The sequence below is a fragment of the Sceloporus occidentalis genome, unplaced genomic scaffold (assembly GCF_023333645.1).
Source record: "Sceloporus occidentalis isolate IW3139 unplaced genomic scaffold, rSceOcc1.0.p SCAF_4, whole genome shotgun sequence".
NCBI classification, from domain to species: Eukaryota; Metazoa; Chordata; class Lepidosauria; order Squamata; family Phrynosomatidae; genus Sceloporus; species Sceloporus occidentalis.
This window is the reverse complement of record NW_028316984.1, coordinates 81,760,856-81,783,701: the sequence shown is the minus strand read 5'-3', so window position 1 is coordinate 81,783,701 and position 22,846 is coordinate 81,760,856. Positions and strand designations below refer to the sequence as shown.

At 43.0% G+C, this 22,846-nt stretch overlaps 1 protein-coding gene across 4 annotated transcripts in view; it reads left to right on the top strand.

The window, feature by feature from the left end:
* The first annotated feature begins 1,602 nt into the window (after window positions 1-1,602).
* The window catches only part of LOC149314112 (protein max), a 28,642-nt gene continuing 7,398 nt past the window's right edge, over window positions 1,603-22,846 (top strand). The window contains exons 1-3 of one of the 4 annotated variants that reach the window (XM_089520548.1): window positions 1,603-2,276; window positions 2,514-2,540; window positions 18,794-18,901. In XM_089520548.1, the coding sequence (XP_089376674.1) occupies window positions 2,241-2,276; window positions 2,514-2,540; window positions 18,794-18,901 (171 nt within the window). In that variant the 5' untranslated portion in view covers window positions 1,603-2,240. Of the gene's footprint in view, window positions 2,277-2,513; window positions 2,541-18,793; window positions 18,902-19,354; window positions 20,152-22,846 lie in introns of those variants that run through there. The other 3 variants (XM_089520549.1, XM_089520550.1, XM_089520552.1) reach the window with 3 other exon arrangements.

Genomic DNA, 22,846 nt, shown 5'->3' with positions numbered 1-22,846 from the left:
AGTTGCCCTGGAGGACCCAGAGATTCCTAGAGAGAACACTCCACTAGGCCTTTGTAGCTCCTCCAGGGCAGTCCTAGGGTCAGTGTCTGTCGGACGTTGGCCACAGAGTTGCCCTGGAGGACCTAGAGATTCCTAGAGAGGACACTCCACTAGGCCTTTGTAGCTCCTCCAGGGCAGTCCTAGGGTCAGTGTCTGTCGGACGTTGGCCACAGAGTTGCCCTGGAGGACCCAGAGATTCCTAGAGAGGACACTCCACTAGGCCTTTGTAGCTCCTCCAGGGCAGTCCTAGGGTCAGTGTCTGTCGGACGTTGGCCACAGAGTTGCCCTGGAGGACCCAGAGATTCCTAGAGAGAACACTCTACTAGGCCTTTGTAGCTCCTCCAGGGCAGTCCTAGGGTCAGTGTCTGTCGGAGGTTGGCCACAGAGTTGCCCTGGAGGACCCAGAGATTCCTAGAGAGGACACTCCACTAGGCCTTTGTAGCTCCTCCAGGGCAGTCCTAGGGTCAGTGTCTGTCGGACGTTGGCCACAGAGTTGCCCTGGAGGACCCAGAGATTCCTAGAGAGAACACTCTACTAGGCCTTTGTAGCTCCTCCAGGGCAGTCCTAGGGTCAGTGTCTGTCGGAGGTTGGCCACAGAGTTGCCCTGGAGGACCCAGAGATTCCTAGAGAGGACACTCCACTAGGCCTTTGTAGCTCCTCCAGGGCAGTCCTAGGGTCAGTGTCTGTCGGACGTTGGCCACAGAGTTGCCCTGGAGGACCCAGAGATTCCTAGAGAGGACACTCCACTAGGCCTTTGTAGCTCCTCCAGGGCAGTCCTAGGGTCAGTGTCTGTCGGAGGTTGGCCACAGAGTTGCCCTGGAGGACCCAGAGATTCCTAGAGAGAACACTCTACTAGGCCTATGTAGCTCCTCCAGGGCAGTCCTAGGGTCAGTGTCTGTCGGACGTTGGCCACAGAGTTGCCCTGGAGGACCCAGAGATTCCTAGAGAGGACACTCCACTAGGCCTTTGTAGCTCCTCCAGGGCAGTCCTAGGGTCAGTGTCTGTCGGAGGTTGGCCACAGAGTTGCCCTGGAGGACCCAGAGATTCCTAGAGAGAACACTCTACTAGGCCTTTGTAGCTCCTCCAGGGCAGTCCTAGGGTCAGTGTCTGTCGGAGGTTGGCCACAGAGTTGCCCTGGAGGACCCAGAGATTCCTAGAGAGGACACTCCACTAGGCCTTTGTAGCTCCTCCAGGGCAGTCCTAGGGTCAGTGTCTGTCGGATGTTGGCCACAGAGTTGCCCTGGAGGACCCAGAGATTCCTAGAGAGGACACTCCACTAGGCCTTTGTAGCTCCTCCAGGGCAGTCCTAGGGTCAGTGTCTGTCGGATGTTGGCCACAGAGTTGCCCTGGAGGACCCAGAGATTCCTAGAGAGGACACTCCACTAGGCCTTTGTAGCTCCTCCAGGGCAGTCCTAGGGTCAGTGTCTGTCGGATGTTGGCCACAGAGTTGCCCTGGAGGACCCAGAGATTCCTAGAGAGAACACTCTACTAGGCCTTTGTAGCTCCTCCAGGGCAGTCCTAGGGTCAGTGTCTGTCGGACGTTGGCCACAGAGTTGCCCTGGAGGACCCAGAGATTCCTAGAGAGGTGTCCTCTCAGGTAAAAACAGTGTTTTTCCTATTTGCATTTGATCCACATTCACAGGGGTCCTATTCCGCAACCCCAGCGGATATGGAAGGACCAGTATAGTCCCCTTTCGCTTTCCATCCGCTCAGCCTGAAGAGGGAATGCAAAACATTTCCTTTTACGTACTACATCTCCCGTCAGCCACCGCGGCGACGTTGACAGAAAACACACTTGACGCTCTTTAACCACGCCCATCGCGGAGCGTGTCGGGAAAAAAGTAGTTCCGACCCCCTTATTTTCCGTGGCGTTGCTGAGGGAGCGGGACTCCGTGTCCCATCATGCTCCTCGGGGCGACGTCATCGTAAAGGGGACAGTGTCGATGTAGCTGTGGCAAAGAAGAGGAAGGAAGGGGAAGTAGGAGGGAGGGAAGGGGTCAGTCGTCACGTGCAGCAGGACAGGGTGCGTGTTCCGTTGATGCCGCTGAGGGAAGAGGAGGAGGAGGAAGGAGGAGGAGCGGCGGCGGTTGTTGTGGCGCGAGGGGGCTGCTGTCGCCGTCGTCCTTGTCGTCGTTTTGGCCCTCAGCGCTTGCCGTCGACCGGCTGGGCCTGCCCTTTCCCTCGCCACCACGACGGGCAGCATGAGCGACAACGACGACATCGAGGTGGAGAGCGACGTGAGTGCTGCCTGCTCCTTCGAGCCTTTCCCCTTCCGCAGCCCCGTGCCTTCTTTCCCTCCCTCCCTCCCTCCCTCCCTCCCTCCTGTTCCGGTCATCAGGGCGACTGGATGCCCTCGTTCTGCGCCTTCTGCCCAGGAGGAAGAGGGCTGAGAGCCTGGGCTTATATTGATATAGCTGCGAGGGCGGCGCTGAGAGTTAACGCCTGTCTCTGTGTCTCTCTCTCTCTCACTGCAGGAAGAGCAGCCGAGGTTTCAGTCTGCGGTACGTCTCGCTGCCTTTCGCCGCTTCCAAATCAAAACACACACCTCCCCATCTCAATAACAATAATAACAATCATGATGAATACAGACTGCTCTCCTCCCCCTTCCCCAGCAGCCCCCCCCTCCTCCTCCTCCTCCACAAACATCTATTCCCCGCGTGGGGTGGAGTCTGTGGGGTCCTCAAGGGGAGCCAGGGAGAGAGAGAGAGAGAGACAGAGGCCCAGGCGCCCCAGACTCCGGCTCTCCGGGGGGGGGGGGTGGCCTTCAACCCCAGGAGCCCCCCTCGGAGGCTGCTGGAGCAATAGCAGCAGCAGCAACAGCAGCAGCTTCATGTATAGACAGACACTTGGTGCCACACTAAGCCAGCACTTCTCAGCCTTCCTTTAATACAGCTCCTCATGTTGTGGTGACTCCCAGCCATAAAAGTGAGCAGTGTCTCAGTCCCTAAGACCAACGGAAATGCGTGTTTTCCCAATGGTCTGAGGCAACCCCTGTGAAAGGGGCCTTCAGCCCCCCCAAAGGGGCCGCAACCCCAGGTTCAGAACCACTGCTCTAGCAGTCTCTAAATGGTTTACAGCTGTAAGCTAATTGCCCCCAACAAGCTGGGTACTCATTTTAGTGACCGCAGAAAGATGCCAGGCTGAGTCAGCCATGAGCCCCTGGCTGGTCTTGAACTCGCAACCTTCTGGCTTGTGAGTGAGTGGCTGCAGCACAGGCATTTAGCCACTGCGCCACCAGGGCTCATTGATGTCACATTTTAGCACCGTGGAAGGATGCAAGGCTGAAGTCTCCTCCTTTGGAGACTTTTTATTATGCTTCAATCTTTTAAAATTATTTTATATCATTTTGAATGGCCGTCCTTTGGATATGTGGAATATATGTATTATAATAAACAAGATATCAGCCCATCTTATTTCTCACAGGAATAAATGGGGCTGGAGTCATCCACGCGACAAACGCATTCTATCCATTCTTTGGAGGTCTTTAAACAGAGGCTGTTTGGCTCAGTGATTCCCAAACTTCGGCACTCCTGATGTTTTGAACTTCAGCTCCCAGAATCCCTGACTGATGGCACAGTGGTTAAATGCCAATACTGCAGCCACCAGATTGTGAGTTCAATCTCAGGATTAGCTCCATGGTCCACTCAGCCTGCCATCCTTTTGTAAGTCAGTAGAATGAGTTCCCAGCTTGTTGGGGGCAATTGGCTTACAGATTGTAAACCGCTTAAGAGAGTGCTGTATGAAGCAGTATAGAAATGTAAATTCTAAATGCCTGACTGCTGGCCAAGCTGGCTGGGGCTTATGGGATTTAAAGTCCAAAATACCTGGAGGACCAAAGTTTCAGAGGACAGGGTGGGATGGGGTGGAATGTGAGAAGAGGCCAGCCATTGATTCCCAAACTATGGTTCTCCAGGTATTTTGGACTTCAGCTCCCAGAAATGCCAACCACCATGGCCAGTGTCCAGGAACTGGCCAAGCTGGCTGGGGCTTATTGGAGTTAAAGTAACAATTGGGTAACACATTGTAAGCCACTTAGAGAGTGCTTAGCACTATAAGGCAGTATAGAAATGCAAGTGCTGTTGCTATAAAGTCCAAAACACCCAAAGGACCAAAGTTTGGGAACTACTGGGCTAAAAGGTGGCTATGAGGGCGGTGGTTTGTTATGGTCAAGGTAACTGGATGTCCGTCCCCCTTTTCCACCTTCTGTCCAGGAGGAATGCCCTCCCTTAGGAACATGGCTGAAAAGCATGGATTTATATTTATATGAGTGTTTTTAGCTTTTAATCGGTAACCGTATGACATTTTTCTGCAGTGTCCTCCATTTTGCAGTGCCTTGTCCTCCTTTGAGGTGAGGACACATCTGGTCACCCTGATTTTAGAGACCTGGTGGGTGGGACCCGGTGTGTTGCTTCTTTGTCAGTGCTGTGCAGGACAGGCCGAGGCCAGAGCCTGGGAGACCAGAGGAGGATGGGAGCCCCGCTGCTGTCTTTACCCTGGAGCTTCCTCAAGGATACAATCGGCCCTCCGCATTTGCAGATTTGATTACCATGGAGTCACCCTGGAAGACCTAAAGAAGACACTTTTCTAAGCATTTTTAGGCCCCTCAGCATGATTCTATTGTCAGGTTCTGGCTGATGCTGACCATGGAGTTGTGCTGGAGGACCTGGAGATTCCTAGAAAGAACACTTCTCTAGGCATCTTTAGGTCCTCCAGTGTGATTCTCTGGTGAGGTTCTGGCTGGTGTTGACGATAGAGGTACAGCCAAAAGACCTAGAGATTCCAAGAGAAGTGCTCTCTCAAGTTTAAAAAAAGGGTTTTAATTTGCAATTTACCCACTTTCACAGGGGCCCCAGGGAATGTAGAAGGCCCACTGTGTTCTTAAGGCTAGGTTATTAAGGATGTGTTGGAGTCATGGTGGGTTAAGGGGATTGGCTTGTTTGGTAAGAAAACAATATTATTATTATTTCCTTGTGAGAAGACAAAATGTAGAACCACTACCTCCTCGAGACTGAGCTGCGTTTGGATATTGTTAGGCAGGCAGGGATTTACAAGTGGGATAATAATCAAGGTTCTCCCTCCTCACTTTATTTTATGGTTTTAATACCTTGTCTTCCAGCAGTAGATTTCGGGATGGCAAATTATACTCTCCCCAAATCCCTCAATCTTCGGGTTCTGGCTTTGAGAGTTTTCTTTTTGTAGCACACTGAATCCTGTGGGTTGCCCAAGAGCACCATGGAGGAGGCCTCCTGCCCCACTTTTTGTGACTGCTGCCAGAGGATTTAATGATTGAGGAGCTAGGAATTCTCTTATTTTGGTGTTTAATCTCCTTAGTGGATTATCATGGAAACACTGGCTGCTACAGAAAACTTCTCCAAAGCAGCTTGATTTGACTCTTGTTTAGATGCTGAATGTTTTATATGTACATGGATATTTGTCTTAGCATCTCTGGTCATTCATAATAACAGGGATTTCGCGCTTTATTCTTGAAATCTGTACTCTAATGCACAACCCTCTTTGTGATCATGAAGAGTTGCCTCTAATACCATCAAGTGTTTTTTTTCTTTAGTTGTCTTTGCCTGTTGGTGAAATTCTTGGTAGTGTGCCATAACACTTGACACAAGGAAATATTTTTTCTTGCTGCATGTTGTTTTTGTTCTGGATGTGCAGTGCCATAGAAATTCCCTAGAAATTTGTGAATGGTGTGGTACTCAAGCCCATGGGATGGGTATGAATTTGAACCAGTAATTTTGTTTATTCAGTGTAGAGATAAGAGGAGTGTAGGAAGGATTCATGTTTTCAGGGAGAAAAAGGTGGACTCGTCTCCGAGAGCCAGAATAGTGTAGTAATTTGACTATGACTCTTGAGACCAGGGTTCAAATTCCACCTGGGCCATTGCAACCCACTGGGTGACACTGAGCAAGTCATACTCTCCCAGCCTAAGAGAGACTTGACAAGAAGACCTTGGTATAGGGTCAACATAAGTCAGAAATAAGTTGAAGGTACACAACAACAATAAAAACAACAATTTTGTTTGTTCTGTGTAGCGATATGAGGAGTGTATGATGGATTCATGTTTTCAGGGAGAAAAAGTTGGACTCCCTAAAGGGGATCTAAGTTGCCAAAAAAAAAAAAAAAAACCAGCTATAATAAGTGCTCATATGTTGCAGCCAGTATATTTACAAAAAAGATGTACTAGTATTGTTTTGCATCTACGTAGAGCATTTATATAAATTAGGACTGTAATCCAGGGTCTGTGATACTACACACCCCATGCACTGTGAAGTTTTATCTGCTTGGAGACAAGACATAGGTTTCTGTGCGTCTCTGGCTTTACTTCGCGAACGAAGATTCAGGAAGGACTCATCCCGCACTTTCTACAAGCATGTTGATGACTAAAAAGGCCAATCCAAGATAAACGAGTCCGGTTGCAGAAAGCACAGCGGAAAGTCTCCTTGGGTGATGTTTCAGGGTTGTGGTTCTTTCTGCGTTGTCGTTTCTCTTTGAGACTCGTTCACCGTGAGCTTTCGAAAAAGGCTGCAGCATCGTGGATAGTGCGTCTCCATGCCTCCCGATGCAAGGCCAGGGCAGACCATTGTTGGTGATCAATTTGGCTGAGCCTGAGATGTTGTTTCAGGGAGTCCTTGTATCTCTTCTTTGGGGCGCTCCTCTTACGCTGACCCATGGCGAGTTCGTGCGTGCAAAGATAATAACAGGATAATTCCTTTAATCTTTAAAACTGTAAATCTAACTTCCAGAATCAACTAAAGAAAGCCATGATATATTTTATAAAACACTAGACACCTGGTCAAATATTTGTTTGTCAAAGTATATATTTTCCTCAACGTATTTTTGCATATTAAAATACAGGTTTTTTTGTGATAGGTGGCCATGATATAATTTGAAGTGATTGTACATGTAGACTTTAACATTTGTGTTAGAATTTGATTTTTAGTGGGGTTATTTTTTTATAAGTGGCTTTTAAAATTACTTTTAAATCATGGATTTCTGTCTTCCTTTGTGATATGCCCACTCTGTTCAAATTGCCCATCCTTATTATCTTGACAGTTTTAAGTGGTCCAGCTGAATACTTACTTAGTTTAACAAACAGAGTGTAAGAAACTATTCCTCCTTATTGTATTGAATAGGAAAGCATACTTAAAGGAGGAATTCTGTCTCCTTGGTGAGATATACAGTGACTGAAATCCACTCCACTAAATATTGAGGCAAAATGCTTTCTGTTTCTTTCTGGTAAGTGTTTCTTACCAGAATAGTGATTGAGTCTAGTTGAAGAGATGTATACTACTAATACACCAGTCCCCCCACATTCACTGGGGTTAGGGACACAGGACCCCCATGAATGTGGAAAAACTGCAAATAACAAAAACACTGTGTTTTTCCCTAGGAGAACACCTCTCGGAATCTCTAGGTCCTCCAGTGCAACTCTGTGGTCAACACCTGCCAGACAGACACTGACCATAGAGTTGCACTGGAGGAGCTACAAATGTCTGGTGGAGTGTTCTCTTTAGGAATCTCTAGGTCCTTCAGTGCAACTTTTGGTTCAAGTTGACCACAGAGTTGTGCTGGAGGATCTACATATTCCTAGGGAGACCATATTAATAGAATCTGTGAATAATCAAATCCACAAAAGTCACAGCCACAAAGGGATGAGTTTAATTCCTTTCATAAAAGGCTACACTGAAAGTATTAGCCAGTGGGCAATATGCTGCGAGTTAAGCATCAACTAGAGCTGAGTAGGGCAGAAAATATTATGTTTTCAACATGTTGTATGATTAGTCACAACATTCTTTTCATATATTAGTAAAGATATTTTAATTTGTGCAGAAACACTTGTCTCCTGACTTTGTTTGTATGTTTCAGCTTCTGACATTAAAAAAAAATCAAGGGGGGGGGGAATGCAGCTAACATTTTACCTTTTTTTAATCAATGTAGTTTAAAATGTGTTAACATTGAAATGTTTCAATGTGATTTTAAAAACAAACAAACTTGTATGGAGTGGTTTCTGGAGTATTTTTTGACTACATGGGAATTCCTGTGCATTTCAGGGAATTAAGATGTTTGTGTTCCCACGGACGTTTGTGGTAGTAGATTAAAAAGTATTACAGAACCTAAATATCTGGAAGCAGAAAGCGTATGTTCACATGGGATGGGACATTTGTTGTCAATAATATAATTTCTCTCTTCTAATACTACTGTTGTTTAGAACTGAAAGAAATAGAACAGAAGCCTTGTGAATTCTCAGAATTAGGAAATTGACACAAGCCCTGAAAAACAGCAGGAAGACCTAGTGTTAATGTCATTGTGGAATACTTTCTGTCCCAATAGCAAAACAGGTAAAATATCCTCCCGTGAATGACTATTTTTTTTTAACAGACAACCAAGTTTTTCCAAGAAAATTGGATGATTCAATTGTCCTTATTAAGAACTGTCCCATATGTGGTACATCAGCTACTGGCTTTCCTATCTGCTGCCTTACACAAGAAGTAATGGGCATTGGCTGTATGTTTTATTCATCTGAATGCTTCCATTGTGCCTTAGGTCTTTGCTTAGCAGAACCTTCTGCAAATTCTAAGATGGTAAACAATTGTCCAGCCACATTTTGCCCAGTGTGAAATACGGTTCAACTAGTATTGCCTTCGTGCAATACCAGTCTGGGATTTCTGTACTGTATCGGGAAGGCTTACCTAGGTCAATGCATCTCTTCAGAGGATATGATCTTTTAGCACCACAGCACCGTTTGTATATTTGTGTGCTGCATTTTTTGGTTCACCAGGCATATACCACCAGAATTGGCATTTACCTGTGAAAACCAGCTGTTCATCAGTGGCTAGATCCATCCCTAGTGTGTATTGCATTTCAAGCTGCATTTCATGTCCCCAAAGGCAACCAGTTTTGCTAGCAACTCTACTCATTGCTCTTATTTCTATCTTATAGAACCTCAGCTATCCTGCGAGTGCCCCAGAGCTCTTCAGGCTCCTTGTTGCTCTGAAGTGGCAGTCCCGTTGATGCCACAGTTTGCCTAGGGCTTCATATTGCCCTTGATACACCTCTGCCAGGAGCACTAGGCCAGTGTATGCCTTCAGCTCAATAATCTCAAATGACTTTGAATTTGGTATGCTTCCCCTGGTTCCATGCCTTTAGAACGTGATGCCTCTTGGTTTGTTTTATGCATTATAGAGTAAAGCATGCTTTCTGTGCACTCTCTATAAAAGTTTCTAGGACTTTCTGTATTTGCATTCATTTTTGATCATTGTGTTCCCAAATGAAATCTCTGGTTCTTGTAAGGTTTACTTCCTGTGGATGTCTGCCCCAGTTCCTTTCATCCCTTCCTCTCACCAGGGATGTAGATTCTAGGATTGTGTGCGGGAGGGGCAAAATGGGCATTGAGTCTGAAATAATAATTCTACTCCTGCAGTGAAATTTTCTTCAGTCTCCACATCTCCAGCATTGCAGTAACTCTTCAGTTAAGCATTTAGAAATACAGTTGAGGCATCCAAAGAACAGGGGGCAGGCAAATTTAGCACAGGAATATTAACACAGCAAAGATATGAGTTCTAGGTGTCAATTATTTTCATTCTCTGTAGTTCTAGAAATTTGGTGTCTGAATGAAAATTTCATGAGGGATTGGACTCATAGCTGTAGGTTGAGTCTCAGTATGTATTGTGTGGAACAACAAAAAATTCCAATGGAAAATGCATTAGATTTGTTAGGACACTTTCTATTCCCATGTGTTTGCTTGCTTGCAAACTATGTGTGGCGGGTGCTGGAGTTCAGGGATTGTTTAGTTATTTAATATTCTTGAAGTGATAGCTTCATAAAATACCTGTCTTGTAGATCTGATTCTATGTGAATTCTGCAACAAGATGTAATATTTAAAAAATGTGATAGTGAAAGGCCCCATCTACTAGGATGAGGGCTAATGTTTCTGATTTGATTGTATTTGAACAATTGATAATTTTAATAATAAGCTCTTTTAAAAATACGTATTTTAGTAACGATAATACATTTTATGTGCATTTTGTAAGCCCCCAATTTTAAAATTTTCCATTGTTATAAATAGTCTTTTGACTGTGATTCAAACTAATTACATAGGTACCAGATGTTTTTTTATATAGTGGCCCTTGGTATCCACTGGCATTTGGTTCTAGGACCCTCCATGGATATCAAAATCCGTGGATGCTCAAGGCCCATTAAATGCAGTGGCACAATAAAATGGCAAAATCGAGGTTTGCTTTTTCGAATTTATACCTTTTATAATATTTTCAAGCAGTAAGATGTTTGAATCCATGGATGAAAAATCCGTGGATTTAGTGTGATGACTGTACCTAAAAGTGAATGAGCACCATACCAGAATTTACTCAGTATATTTGCAATAGCCATACTATATTAATGGAATAAATTCTATTTGATTTTGAGTTTAGTCATAGTATAGTTTTCTTTCCATGGAGCAAAATATTCTGAGATGCAACTTGTATTTGGAAAATCCACAATATATTAATAGATTTTTTTTATTTTTGAATTTTGTAGTAAAATGATTTATTTTCAGCTAACAAACTATTCTAACATAACAATCCTGGGGTTTATGGGAGGATTTTTTTAAAGGGACCATAGTTGTTTTTTTAAATTCCTTTCCAGAAATGGGGATAGAAGTCAGTCATTTGATAAGAGAGATATGAGCTTCTGTGGGGCTGCCAGGAGGTATGAACACAGTGCTTCTCAGATGATGGAGAAGATAAAAAGGAGGCAACAGGAAAAAAAATACACTCCTGCCTTGATGCTGTAAAGCCATCAGAGTATTTGAAGAAGTACTTTCTCTTGTATAGGATTGCTTTATCACTGTTTTTGTGATGTATGGTTGGACAGGTACCGTAGATTTAGAGGTTCAGTACTCTTTGGCTGTATAGGTGTGTCAACCTGATAAGAGAAGTACCACCAAAGCCATTCCGTGTAAGAACCTCAGGAAAGTCTGTCTGAAGAATTCATTTCTATTAAAAGGCATGTTCTCTGTGGCTGGCTGTGTTGCTTCTAGTAGCATATTAAGAAGAAAGTTTGGGTAGCATTTCCTTAGGATGCTACAGTGATAAGAGATCCTGCTTCAGAAAGTGAAGTGCCATCTCATTTCTGTATACAGTGGACCCTTGTTATACGCTGGGGTTTGGTTCCAAGATCCCCCGTGTATAACAAAATCCGTGTATGCTCAAGTCCCATTAAGTATAATGACATAGCAAAATGGTGTCCCTAATAAAAAATGGAACATCAAGGTAAATTTATACTTTTTTGGAACATTTTCAAACCGTGTATGCTTGAATCCGTGTATAAAAAATCCGTGTATAAGAAGGGCTGACTGTATTGTAGCTTCTGCATGTGAGTTTTGAATGGATGACAAAGGTCCAAAACACACTGCAGAAATAATGCAATTTGCCCCGGGTCATTTTAGGGAATTCTGGGAACTGTAGTTTTGTGAGACATTTAACCATCACCGTCAGAGAGCTCTGGTGCCACAATAAACTATAGTTCCCAGGATTCCGTAGCACTGAGCCAGGGCAGTTAAAGTGGTCTCAAACTAGATTATTTCTTCAGTGTGTTTTGAGCCGCTGATATCTTTATATCCTAGGAGGAATATAAGCAAAATTACATAGAGCCTGAACAGACAGGTCAAAATAAAGCTGCTTCAGGTCACTTTGGAAGTATGCTGTTTAAATTACACATGCATTTTAAGAGGCCAGAAGCTGCGCCAAGGCTGTGCCTTTAGGATTAGAGGGTAGCTTTGGTTTGGCTTCTGGCCGCTTAGGACTCATGCAGCATTTAAACAGCATACATCCAAAGTGACCCGAAGGAGCTTTATTTTGGCCTGCCTGTTTGGGCCTTTTCTCATTTTATGTGCCATTCAATGACTATAAGTCGACTGGGTTCTGTGGATATCTAAGAATTGCTTCTTTTAAAACAGTGGTTCCCAACCTTTTCTATGTCCCACACCTCTAGGAAATATTTGATTATATGTTCGCACCTCCTACAAAGTAATATCACATTTGAAACTGAAAATGTTTAATTTCTAATTTTTGAACCTCAAATTGAACCACATACAATACTGCAGGTGAACAAACTGATCTAGCCAGTAGGATTCTGAGAGTTTTAGTTTTTAAAAAAGAAAGAAACTTTCCAAGTTCTACTTATGGTCAGGTTTCAAGGGGAAGGGATTGTTTGTTTTCTGCAAGAAATGGCCTAGCTACTGCAGAACCTAAAACCTTTGATCTGCCTGTTTTCATATTCATTTGAATAAAAGTGAGGTTTCTTGTTAATTTGATTTTTTGAAAATTCACTTAACTAGTTTTGTACTTCAGGAGCTAAATGTCATAGATTTTTTCCTGATCTGACTCTGCTTGTATCCATAAGCCCATATCCAATATACAGCATTCTGTTCGTTGGCAGTCTCTGTTGGAACTTAACAATTTCACTTTCCTTCTCCTCCTTAGCCCTTTTTCCTTCCTTGGAACTGAAATTTTCCTGGACAGTGAAATGGTTTTGAAAGTAGCTGATGAGGTAGTAATGGAGACTAGCATGGCAGTGGGCCACTTTATGCTGATGAATGGAAGCCAGTGTTTTTGCACTATCCTTATTCGGCATTTAGCATGGTTTGTGCCAGCCAGAATTCATTGGATTAGATCTGGCAGTCTTTCCTAAATGCAATTTGCTTGCTTTGAATCCTTGCCAGTAATACATTATAGTAGATCCAGGTGCTGGATCCACTGCTAGCTGGGTCTGTACTTATAAAGCAGTTGCAAGAACAGGACATTTTAGCACACCACAGCCATGTCAGCTCTGCTACAAAATACAGTGTGTTAATTCTATTCCGAACAGCGCATGCATGCACATGCCTAGGTAGGTAGGTAGATAGCTCACCTACATAAGCTTTATATGTTCTTCAGCATTTCCCAGATCTCCACTGAGGTTGCTGTTAAATTGGTCAAATGTTCTTATGGTTGGCCTTTGAGCAAAGGCAACAGAGTTCTTAAGCAGAACTGTTTGCCTGTAAAGGGAGAATGAAAATTATTTTCAAATAAATGTTACTGGTTACTTGATCTAGCTTTTGGCAGTAGGGAAAAATGACTGTAACGAATCTGGCATAAGGATTTGTATCAGCATTAATAGCAATAACATTGACAACTCTGGGCAGCTAGAAGTTTACCGTATTTTCCAGTGTATAAGACGACCCCTAAGTCACGTTCAGGCAGCACCCTGACCTACTATAGGCTGAATTAAGGCGGTCTGGCCCTCCCACGCGCCAGCTTGAGGGGGCCTCTGTGGAGGCCTGGAAGGCGGGTATCGCAAGTGGCAGTAGGGCCTCCCGCAGTCTGGCCCAAAGGGGCACTAGACACCGTGAAGGGCGCTGCTGGAGTGGAGTATCCTCAGTGGCGGCAAGGCATAAGGGGCCGGCTCTTTCCCTCGGCCCGACCATCCCTCTCCTGCTGGACCGGCTCTGGAGCCGCTTCTCCACCACCTTTTCTGTCTTTCAGCCCCGGAAACCAGCAATGGCGGCAAGAAAGAGAGAGCCCAGCCGCTGTGCCTGCTAGGATAGGAACCCGCAAGGACTCCCCCCGGAGATGGAGAGGTGGCTATGCCATTCACCTTTCTCTATGGAGGCTGCCAAACCCAACCCAGTGTATAAGATGGGGGGTAAAAAGTCGTCTTATATGCTGGAAAATACGGCACTCTTTGTTGCTGTCTTTTCTTGCTCTGTTTTCAACTCCATATTACCGTATATACTCGTGTACAAGTCGACCTCATGTATAAGTTGAGGAAAGGTTTCAGGGTCAAAATCCTGGATTTTTATATGACCTGTGGATAAGTTGAGGCTAAAACTTAGGGGGCTCTAAGGAAGGATGGAAAGGGGGAAATACCACTTCCATCCCTCCTCCTTCTGTGGACCTCTCCCAACCGATTTCCAGGTGCTGGAGGAGAGGTTTTAACATCAGATTGAGAAAGGAAGCAAATGGATTTAAATGGAGAGTTGTTTCCATAGGAAGTAAGGTCTTGCAAAAGGGACTGGAGAGATGGTTTTAAATAGAGAGATTTTGTTTGTTTTTTGATAGGAAGCCAAATCTTGCAAAATGGACCAGAGAAAGAAGCAAGTGGATTTAAATGGAGAGATTTTTCCATAGGAAGCCAGGGCTTGCAAAACTGACCAGAGAAAGAAGCAAGTGGATTTAAATGGGGAGTTTTTCCCAATAGGAAGCAAAGGCTTGCAAAATGGACTGGAGGGGGAAGGAATTGGTGTTCAGTGGAGATTGGGGCATGAGGCTTGCTTGCTTTAGGACCTTTTTAAGCACTACTGATGTGTTGACCCTTCTATAAGTCTACCGGAAAATTGTAGGGGCAACTTTGAGGCATAAATTTCTCAACTTAAAGTCGAGTATATAAGGTAAACATTTTCTTCTGTTATACCAGTACTGCCAAAAGGATATACGTAGCCAACTATTAACAAGGATCCTAACAAGGATCCTTTGCGCTCTTCTATTTTCAGTTGTCAACAGTTCACATTATATTTGCAATAAGTAATCTTGCACAAGTTCATGTCTGCATGGGAAAGTGTCTGCAACTAATATTTATTTCACAAGTGCTCTACTTTATATTAATGTTAATATAGTGCTGTGTGTGACATGGTGTGTTGTCTCTTTCTTATTTTACTTATCTGAATGGTTCATCCCCATTGCATGTTTCCTTATTACTGGCTGTATTTGATAATGTACTTGGCTCACTCTGTAGTTTAGTGACGAGCACCATTTTAACAATTATGAAGAGCAGGTTTCAGAGTCTACTAGTCTTTTTATCATCCTCATCTCTCTGGAGCTCTTTATACATAGGTCTTTATTCTGTATAATGGAAGACTGTGGCCTAAATCCAGTTACTTGTCCCAACTAGAGTAGAGCCACTTTATCAATGGGACTTGTATAAATGTTCACTTAGTTTTCAACAATTGATTTAGTGGATACTTTCTAGGGACAAGCAATTGGATTTAAGACTATTTAACTGCAGATTTTGACACTTTATCAATATAGCTGGGGGTTTGCAGTTAGCACACAGCCTGCTTATTTTTTGCTGTGGAAAATGATTTTTTTTTTCACTTTGACATTGTTTAGCAACTTTATTATTTAACTTCTACAGTTGGCACACTGCATCAATGGGCTAGTGCTCCATGGATTCGACCATCCATAGATCACCACATTCCATATTATTCAATGGCGGTGCACTAACGCAGACAAAGGTGTGTTGCCACGCGTTAAATAATATAGGGTGTGACTATCCACATTTTCTTCATCTGTGGGGCTCCAGAACCAAACTCACACGGATGAGAAGTGTCCACTGTATGTGTTTTCTGTTTTTCTGACAACTGCAGGATATAAATGAGCTTAGGTTCCTGGTGCTCGTTGAGAAAAAGGATTTCTTCTGAATGATGTGGGTATGATGGGTCATTCTGTTATCTCTCAAAACAGGTTTTTTTGCTGTAGGCTTGGGCTTGTAGAAGATGGTGTGTGAACTTGTGTTGTTGTTGCTGTTGTTTTAAAAAATCCTATTTCTGAGAAAGTTTGGAATGGAAGTATAAAATGGATAAGGTAAAAGGGAAGGATAGATTGAGAAAGAGAAGGAGAGGAGTAATGTAAGAAGGATAAAGGATAAGGAATAATGGGATGAGTGGGGGAAAGAAAGTAAGAAAAGACAGAGAGAATAATTATTGTTGAAATGGTTGTAAGATTGTTTTTTCTTTTTTGATTATGTCTTATATTTTCTTTTAATTGAAAGTAATAAACATTATTCAAAACAAAATTCTGTTTCTGCAATGTTGATGCACAAGAGTTAATAAACTTAGGGGTGAAACAGATGGCCAAAAAGGGCAGCTTGGATCCGCCCCTCTTAGGCTGGATTGGGGCCGTGGCAAACAGATGCATGGCCCCAATCCAGCCAGTTTCTGCCCCAAATAGGAGTTGGGGTGGAAAAAAGTCGCCCCTTTGCCTCTAGTGCCAGCTTTTTGCCAGCCCGAGAAGAGTGGCATTTAAACGGCTTTTGTCCAGCTTGGGGGTGTGGCGCATCTAAACGCCAAGCCAATATGAAGCCAGCTTAACAAGAGTCTATTTCGGCCCATAGAAAGCCTGACAAATGCAATAGTGTCCTTCAGTTTCATCTAGAAAAACACCACACTGTGGCCCCCTCATAACCACAGAAAATACTCAACAAAAACAGGTATACAAGGCCAAATAATATTATGACCATATCACCAACAATTATGACCATGTCTGCATTACAATTATTACATTATTAATTACATTATTAAATAACATTACACTGTCACATATTATTTAACATTGTATACCTTCTTTTGTCTAGAACTTTTCTTTTAGTGCCAGAGGACCCTAGGCCCCTCAGTAGCCTGCATAGGAAAATATGTTTGGTTTTCTTCTTCTCAAGTCCTGTTCTCCCTTTTAAAAGAATTATATGGGGGGGGGGAAACTACTTTGAATTTGGGGGTCTCACTGCACCCCAAGTGTCTGTTTACATCTGGCAGCCAATCCTTGTTTTCCCTGTCAGGAGCTGGGTGTGGGATTGTTGCCAGACCTGTGTGACTAGAGGATGACTTAATGCCTGGAAGGTGGGGTTCCATTAATCATAATTTGATTTTACTGGAGCCACCTGAATTTTCTTGACACAGCATTGAGAATAAAAGAGTTCTAGATGAGTTGGAGTCTAGAGAAATGAAAGTGAAAGCTACAGGGTGGGCAGATGAGTATTTATTGCAGAAATACTGTAGTCTTAAATTTAAATGGGTAACTATTTCTCTTTCTAAAATATATTTCTAACACATCCCCCCCCCCCCCCCAATCAGTTAGAATGGGATTACATGAATCAGAAACCAGGCTTTGGATACCAAAATGGAAATTTCCCTTTAAATGATGTTCTAATGTGAAAATTTAAAGATGAGACTTATAACTGCATTTTCTGCTTGCACTGTCTCTAACTTCAGATTGCAAGAAATATCCTGGTGTGCCTTATGGGGAGCAAAATAGCTTGTTTGGGTGTAATAGTTCATTTTAAAAGGCTAGATGAAAATGGAAAAAAAATGTAATTTTTAACATAGCAGGGGACAGTAGTGGAAACATTGGATCTGGTTTGTGATGAGTGACTTCTTCGGGCATGATGAGCGTTGAGGACTAGGCTATCTGACCTTGTGTATTTTTTCTTGATCAGAAGTGGGCAAATGCAGAAGGGCAGGGGACTGCATTAGCTCCCCAGGAGGACTGAGAGGGCTGCACCCCTGCTGCAGACAGTATCTAGGGGACAAGGGGAGCATTTTCACCACTTTTATTTGGCCTTCTAGGGCCATTTTAGGCCTAAATGTCCCCCTATACCTCTTCAGGGCAAGTTTAGGGCAAAAAAAAAAATGTTTTTGAAAAAATTGGGAAAAGGTTTGTTTGACTCCTAGGGATCCCAGGGACCACCAAATGGGAAAATACATTCTGTATCCCTTAGAGAGCCCTTGGGGGACTTTTAAAAACATTGATGCCCCCAGGGGCCACACAACACACAGGCTGCATTTTATCCACTCTTCTACATTAGATGGGAACATTTTTGCATTTGTCACTCATCTGTCTAGAGCAGAAGCAACTGTTCTGTCCATGTGGAGTTCCTGCATAAAAATAATTCAGATAGGTTGATTAAGAAAATATTTTTGGATTCAGAAAGCCAACCTTTCTGAGTAGTCCTTTCTGTTCTTTTTACTTTGATTCTGTGGGTGTCAGCAAACCCTACTCAAAAATAACTTGTAGACCAGTGTCGTAAGGCTACATCAGCTGGCCCTTACCTTGGTGTTTGAGGGACAGATATTTTATGGGTATAGCTGTGCCTATAAAGGCTTTTAATAAATCTGGAATCCCAGCCATGGATTGTATGGAAGACTTCACATGTGCCTCAAGGCTCAATTTATAGAGATACTAACCCTGTGTGGCTGTGGTTCTTAAACTTTGGTCTCCCAGATAGTTTGGACTTTAGCTCCCATACTTCGTGAATGTTGGCCAAGCTGGCTAGGATTTCTGGGAGCTGAAATCCTGAAGGACCAAGGTTTGGGAATCACTGCTGTAAGGGCAGGTGGGGTGAGGAGGTGGGGACTGATAAATGGACCCTATCCCACCATTTCTGTTCACATGTAGCAGTGTATGAGCGATAATGTCTGAATAGAGCTGCAGTTGCAGTAAATTACATTCTTTTCAAATGTTTCCTGCTGTGTTTTGGGGATTCTGCCCAAAACCTCAGTTTGTTAATTTTGGATTGTGGGCCATCTCTATTACATTAATGAGAAACTGTTGGTGCAGGGGAGAGTCATTTTAGTGTGTAGCATATTTAGGGTATTTGAGGCTTCCTTGGGGACAAATAGTCAGCACCATGGCCGTTGAGTAAGGGATCTCAGCTAAAAAGACCAACAGAAATGCTGTAGGGCAAAAGTCTGTTCTCCGTTTCAGTAACTGAACTAGTTTTGTTTGTTTGTGCTGGACTTGAACTTTCTTGGATTCTTTCTTTGATGGTACCTTTAATTCTTCCCTTCCTTACCAGAATTTTGATTTTGGAAATCCTGCCTCCTTGCTGTGTATATCCTAGTCCAAGGGCCAGGGATGCAGTGAAAGCCACATGTCTTATTGACCTTGGAGATAGTGAGAGTCTTAATACTTGTTCCTCATTTTATCTGTCCTAGGCTGACAAACGTGCTCACCACAACGCACTGGAGCGGAAACGTAGGGACCACATCAAGGACAGTTTCCACAGTCTGCGGGACTCTGTGCCATCACTTCAGGGAGAGAAGGTGAGTTTATTGAGAGAAGTGATCTGTTTCCCTTGAATGCAGCTGATCACTAGCAAGGGAATTGCTTCCCAGTCCCATTTTGGGGTCATCTTATTAAATGAGAGGGGGCCAAAAACAGTACAGTCAAGACATCAATTATGTAATGATCCAGCATAGTGTATTTTAAGCAATGTTCAGGCCACTTCAAAGATTTATATTCATCTTCTTTATGCACTAAAATAAAGGTAAATTCTCACTGTATAAACTGTTTTTTGCTGCATTTCTGAATGGCTGAAAATCTTTGCCTCTGACCCTAGTTTCTCTTAGGGCAGTTTTTGGCATGTGGCTTCACAAGCAAGATCGGATGGTCCACTTTTCTGCATATGGAGAGCAGAACCCTGTGTTGCTTTATGAAAAGACCTGAACCTTCTGCTTGGTGCATTCCACAGTACTATAAAGGATTGTAGACCTTTCATCCTCCACCATCCTTATCTTCAGTGGGGAAACCTATTTGTTCTGGTTGCTGTTGCTGTTATCATTATATTTATTTAAATCCCATCCTTTTCCCAAAACTGGGGCTCAGGGAGGCTCACAATATTAAAAAAAAGCACAATTAAATGTTAAGGAAAATGCAACATGGGACATAAAGTAATAGAAATAAAATATGTATGTGAAAGTCACAATGACTAAGCAAGAGCAATTAAGAAGCTACACAGGTGAAAAAGCTAATGTAATTTAGAAGTCTTGAAAGTCAAGGACAGAATTATAGAATGTACAATTGGAAACACCTGAGATTCATTAAGTGTACAAGGTAAAATGATGAAATACTTGGGTTGGTCTTAAGTGTGGGTTGAACTATGTGAACCAATCAAAATGAATGTACACACCCACTGGGTGGAAACTGACTAGTGGGTGGTGATTAACCATGGCTATAATAATTGCAATGTTTGCCAATGTTTTTTGCTGGGTAGTTGGAGTAGTTTGGAGATATTGTGGAGTATTGGAGATTGTGATTTTGTAGGGCATATAGTATTTGTATATAGTAGAATAAAGTAGATCTTTTATATAAGACTACTGAGTTGTCTGGTGTCTTGAGTGAAGATACAAGAGCCAGCAGAATCCTGGAGAAGTTTGGAGACATCTGAGGAAGAAGAGTGAGAAGGCTTGGAGAGTTTGTCAGGGTCTTCAGCCTATTCTCTGAAACTCTGCTGCTTTGAAGAAAAGCATTAACCACTGACCAAAGCTGGTCAGCTCTGCTGCATAACAAGATGGTGAGTTAGAGCCAGAGGTGAAGAGCTACAACTCCCATCATCCCTGACATTAAAAGCGTACAAAAATAGTACACTGTTCAATCTGTGTTTAGAGGTTTTACAGTGGCATATAGGATTATGGCATAGGTTTGTTGCAGGAAATTCAGGTAGATATTCTGTCTGAGCAGGAGAGTGGAAGCAACCAAGCAGTGAATTACAGTCACACTCACCTTTTGCAGATGTTGGTGGTGCAGAATTCCCCTGAAAGTGGGAAAACGATGAGTGTCTCAAGGCCCCCCAAACTTTAACACACAAAAAGTAGCTGTACTGACAGAGTGACTGTCCTTACTTACCCTGTACACTTCCTTCACTCACTCACTCAGCTGTGAGGGGAGAAAGGGGGCATCCCCTTTATCCCTCCCCCCCCAACTGCATGCACACTTCCTGCTCCCGCTTCCCCATCCCATACCCTTCCTCCACTTGCCTGCACAAGTGAATGAGTGAGCAAGCGAACATATGCGTAGCTGGGCCCAGACACTCATCAGTTTGATTTTCTCCCAGTAACACTGGTATTATCGAAGTTCCTGTTAAAAGTGGCATAGGATACAGTGACAAATACAGTAGTCTGCAAATAATCAAATCTGTAAATGCTTAACCTGCAAATGTGGAGGGGCAACTGTTGTCTCACATCTGTAGAGACTGTGTGAAAGATGACTCCTTGTCCTTCCTGTTTTGACTTTATGTGTTTTAATGCTAGTAGGTAATGTTTAGCTTTCCATAAGGCTAAAGTGGCTGTCCTGAAAAGGAATGAGGAAATGGTGTCCTACTCATCAGTGGTTGGAATACCTACAGAGTTGTCTGCAATAGCTCAGTGTAAGGTACCTAGCTTGATAGGCAGCATTTTTCATGTGCCGTCACCTCTGATGACATTGTGTCCTAGACATTGTCAGTACACACCCATTTGTTACTTATGGCATGCAGGCAAATTTTTTCAGGACTAAGATTTAGTCATTGTTATTGTGAGCTAAAATATTAGTTAAAATACATAACCTAGTTAGTTAAAGTCTCTCAGCCTCAGAGGATGGCAAAGACAAACCCTTTCTTAACAAATCCTGCCAAGGAAACACCATTATAAGGTCACCTTAGGGTCACCATAAGTTGAAAACAACTTGAAGACACACAACAGCAACAAAATTAGCTGAATTTATAGGCTATTGCTAGTTAAAATATATAGCCTGGATTTCTACTTTTCCGATTCCCCCTTGTGGTGTTAGTGCAAGCAGCTGAGTGTTTAATGCCTTTGACTTTACAGGCCCTATTTACAGATTGCTGGAAAAATTTTCATCATGGGGATGGCAAGTTTAGTGAAGGCCATAAAGTTTGAAAGCAATGCTACGTGCCTTGTTGTGGGCAGTCTTGAAGGTGCAAGACAGTGTTTGTACGCAGTCTCTTCATGTATATGGGTCTAATGTTCTTGGTACTGTTGACTGAAGGCACATTTTAGTGTCTATTCATACTGTAATGCTGGAGTAGGCAAAGTATGGGTCATATACAACTCCCAGAGTCTTTTTTCACAGCGAAACCTGGAAAAAATGTAGGCAAAAATGGAGACTGATTGCTTCTGGAGGTCTCCAGGAGTAGTTTTTGTTGCTGTTTTGGTTTAGGGTAAGTGTAGGTTTCAGAACAGAAAATGGACATCCAGTCACTTCTGAATCTAATTTTCTCCGTGGCAGTGTTGGGTGTTTTTTGCTTGGTAGAGCTTGTAATGGGTCCTGCAAGTAAACATTTGGCCCCCAGTGCTGTGTTTCCCACCCTTTTTCTAACATAACAAATCTCACATAAATACCATTTTTAATTTGGACTAGTGTTGGATTGAGGTGATAATGGTTTGTCAAATCAATATTGATTAACAGGAGATAATGGAAAATAATTGTCACATTAGCATTTTAAATTATAGCTTAGTCTTCTCCAGTGGTTAGATATGGGAGCACTTAAAAATGAAATAAACCAAATTATGAGAACACTATACAATAATGCCCCAATTTGTCAGCTATCTCAGTCCTAACTAGCCTAGACTGAATTCATAGCAGTGGATCTGAAAGTTACTTTTGTTTAAAGAGGAGAATTTAAAAAGGAGAAAGTTGTATAAGTGTAAGCTAGCCATTAAGGTTCTGTGTCTGCACCATTTTCATTTCTGACTTTGTACTTGGGTTAGAATTAACCCAAGTTAATTCTATAAACTTGCTTGATCATAGAAAAAAATATGAGAAGTAATCTTCAAGGAATGACAAATCTATTCAATTGAACTTGAACCCCAGCTTTTGGCCAGAACTGGAGGTTTGTTTTTGAGAAAAGAAAACCCTTTGATAGTTACTGGCAAGGATCTGAAACTGATCCTTAAAAGTGAATAACCATCATGTCATATTGTGTAACTTTCATAGAGGCCCAGGTGTTGATGTGCTCATAATGTGCAGTACTGGTGACAGAAGGTTACCTTCTCTCAGCTCAGCGCCAGTGAGCATGATACTTACCAGCAAATCTTGGTTAATTGAAAGCCAGAAGCTGGTGGTTTTTGAAATAATGAATTGTTGCAATTATATACGCATAGGTATTCCTGCTTTGCCCCTCCTGTATAGTGAACCTTGTTGGACACATTGTGCGAAGGAGTGGCATACAAATTCAGGTGTTGATGCTGAGAATGAGTTAGTTGAAAATA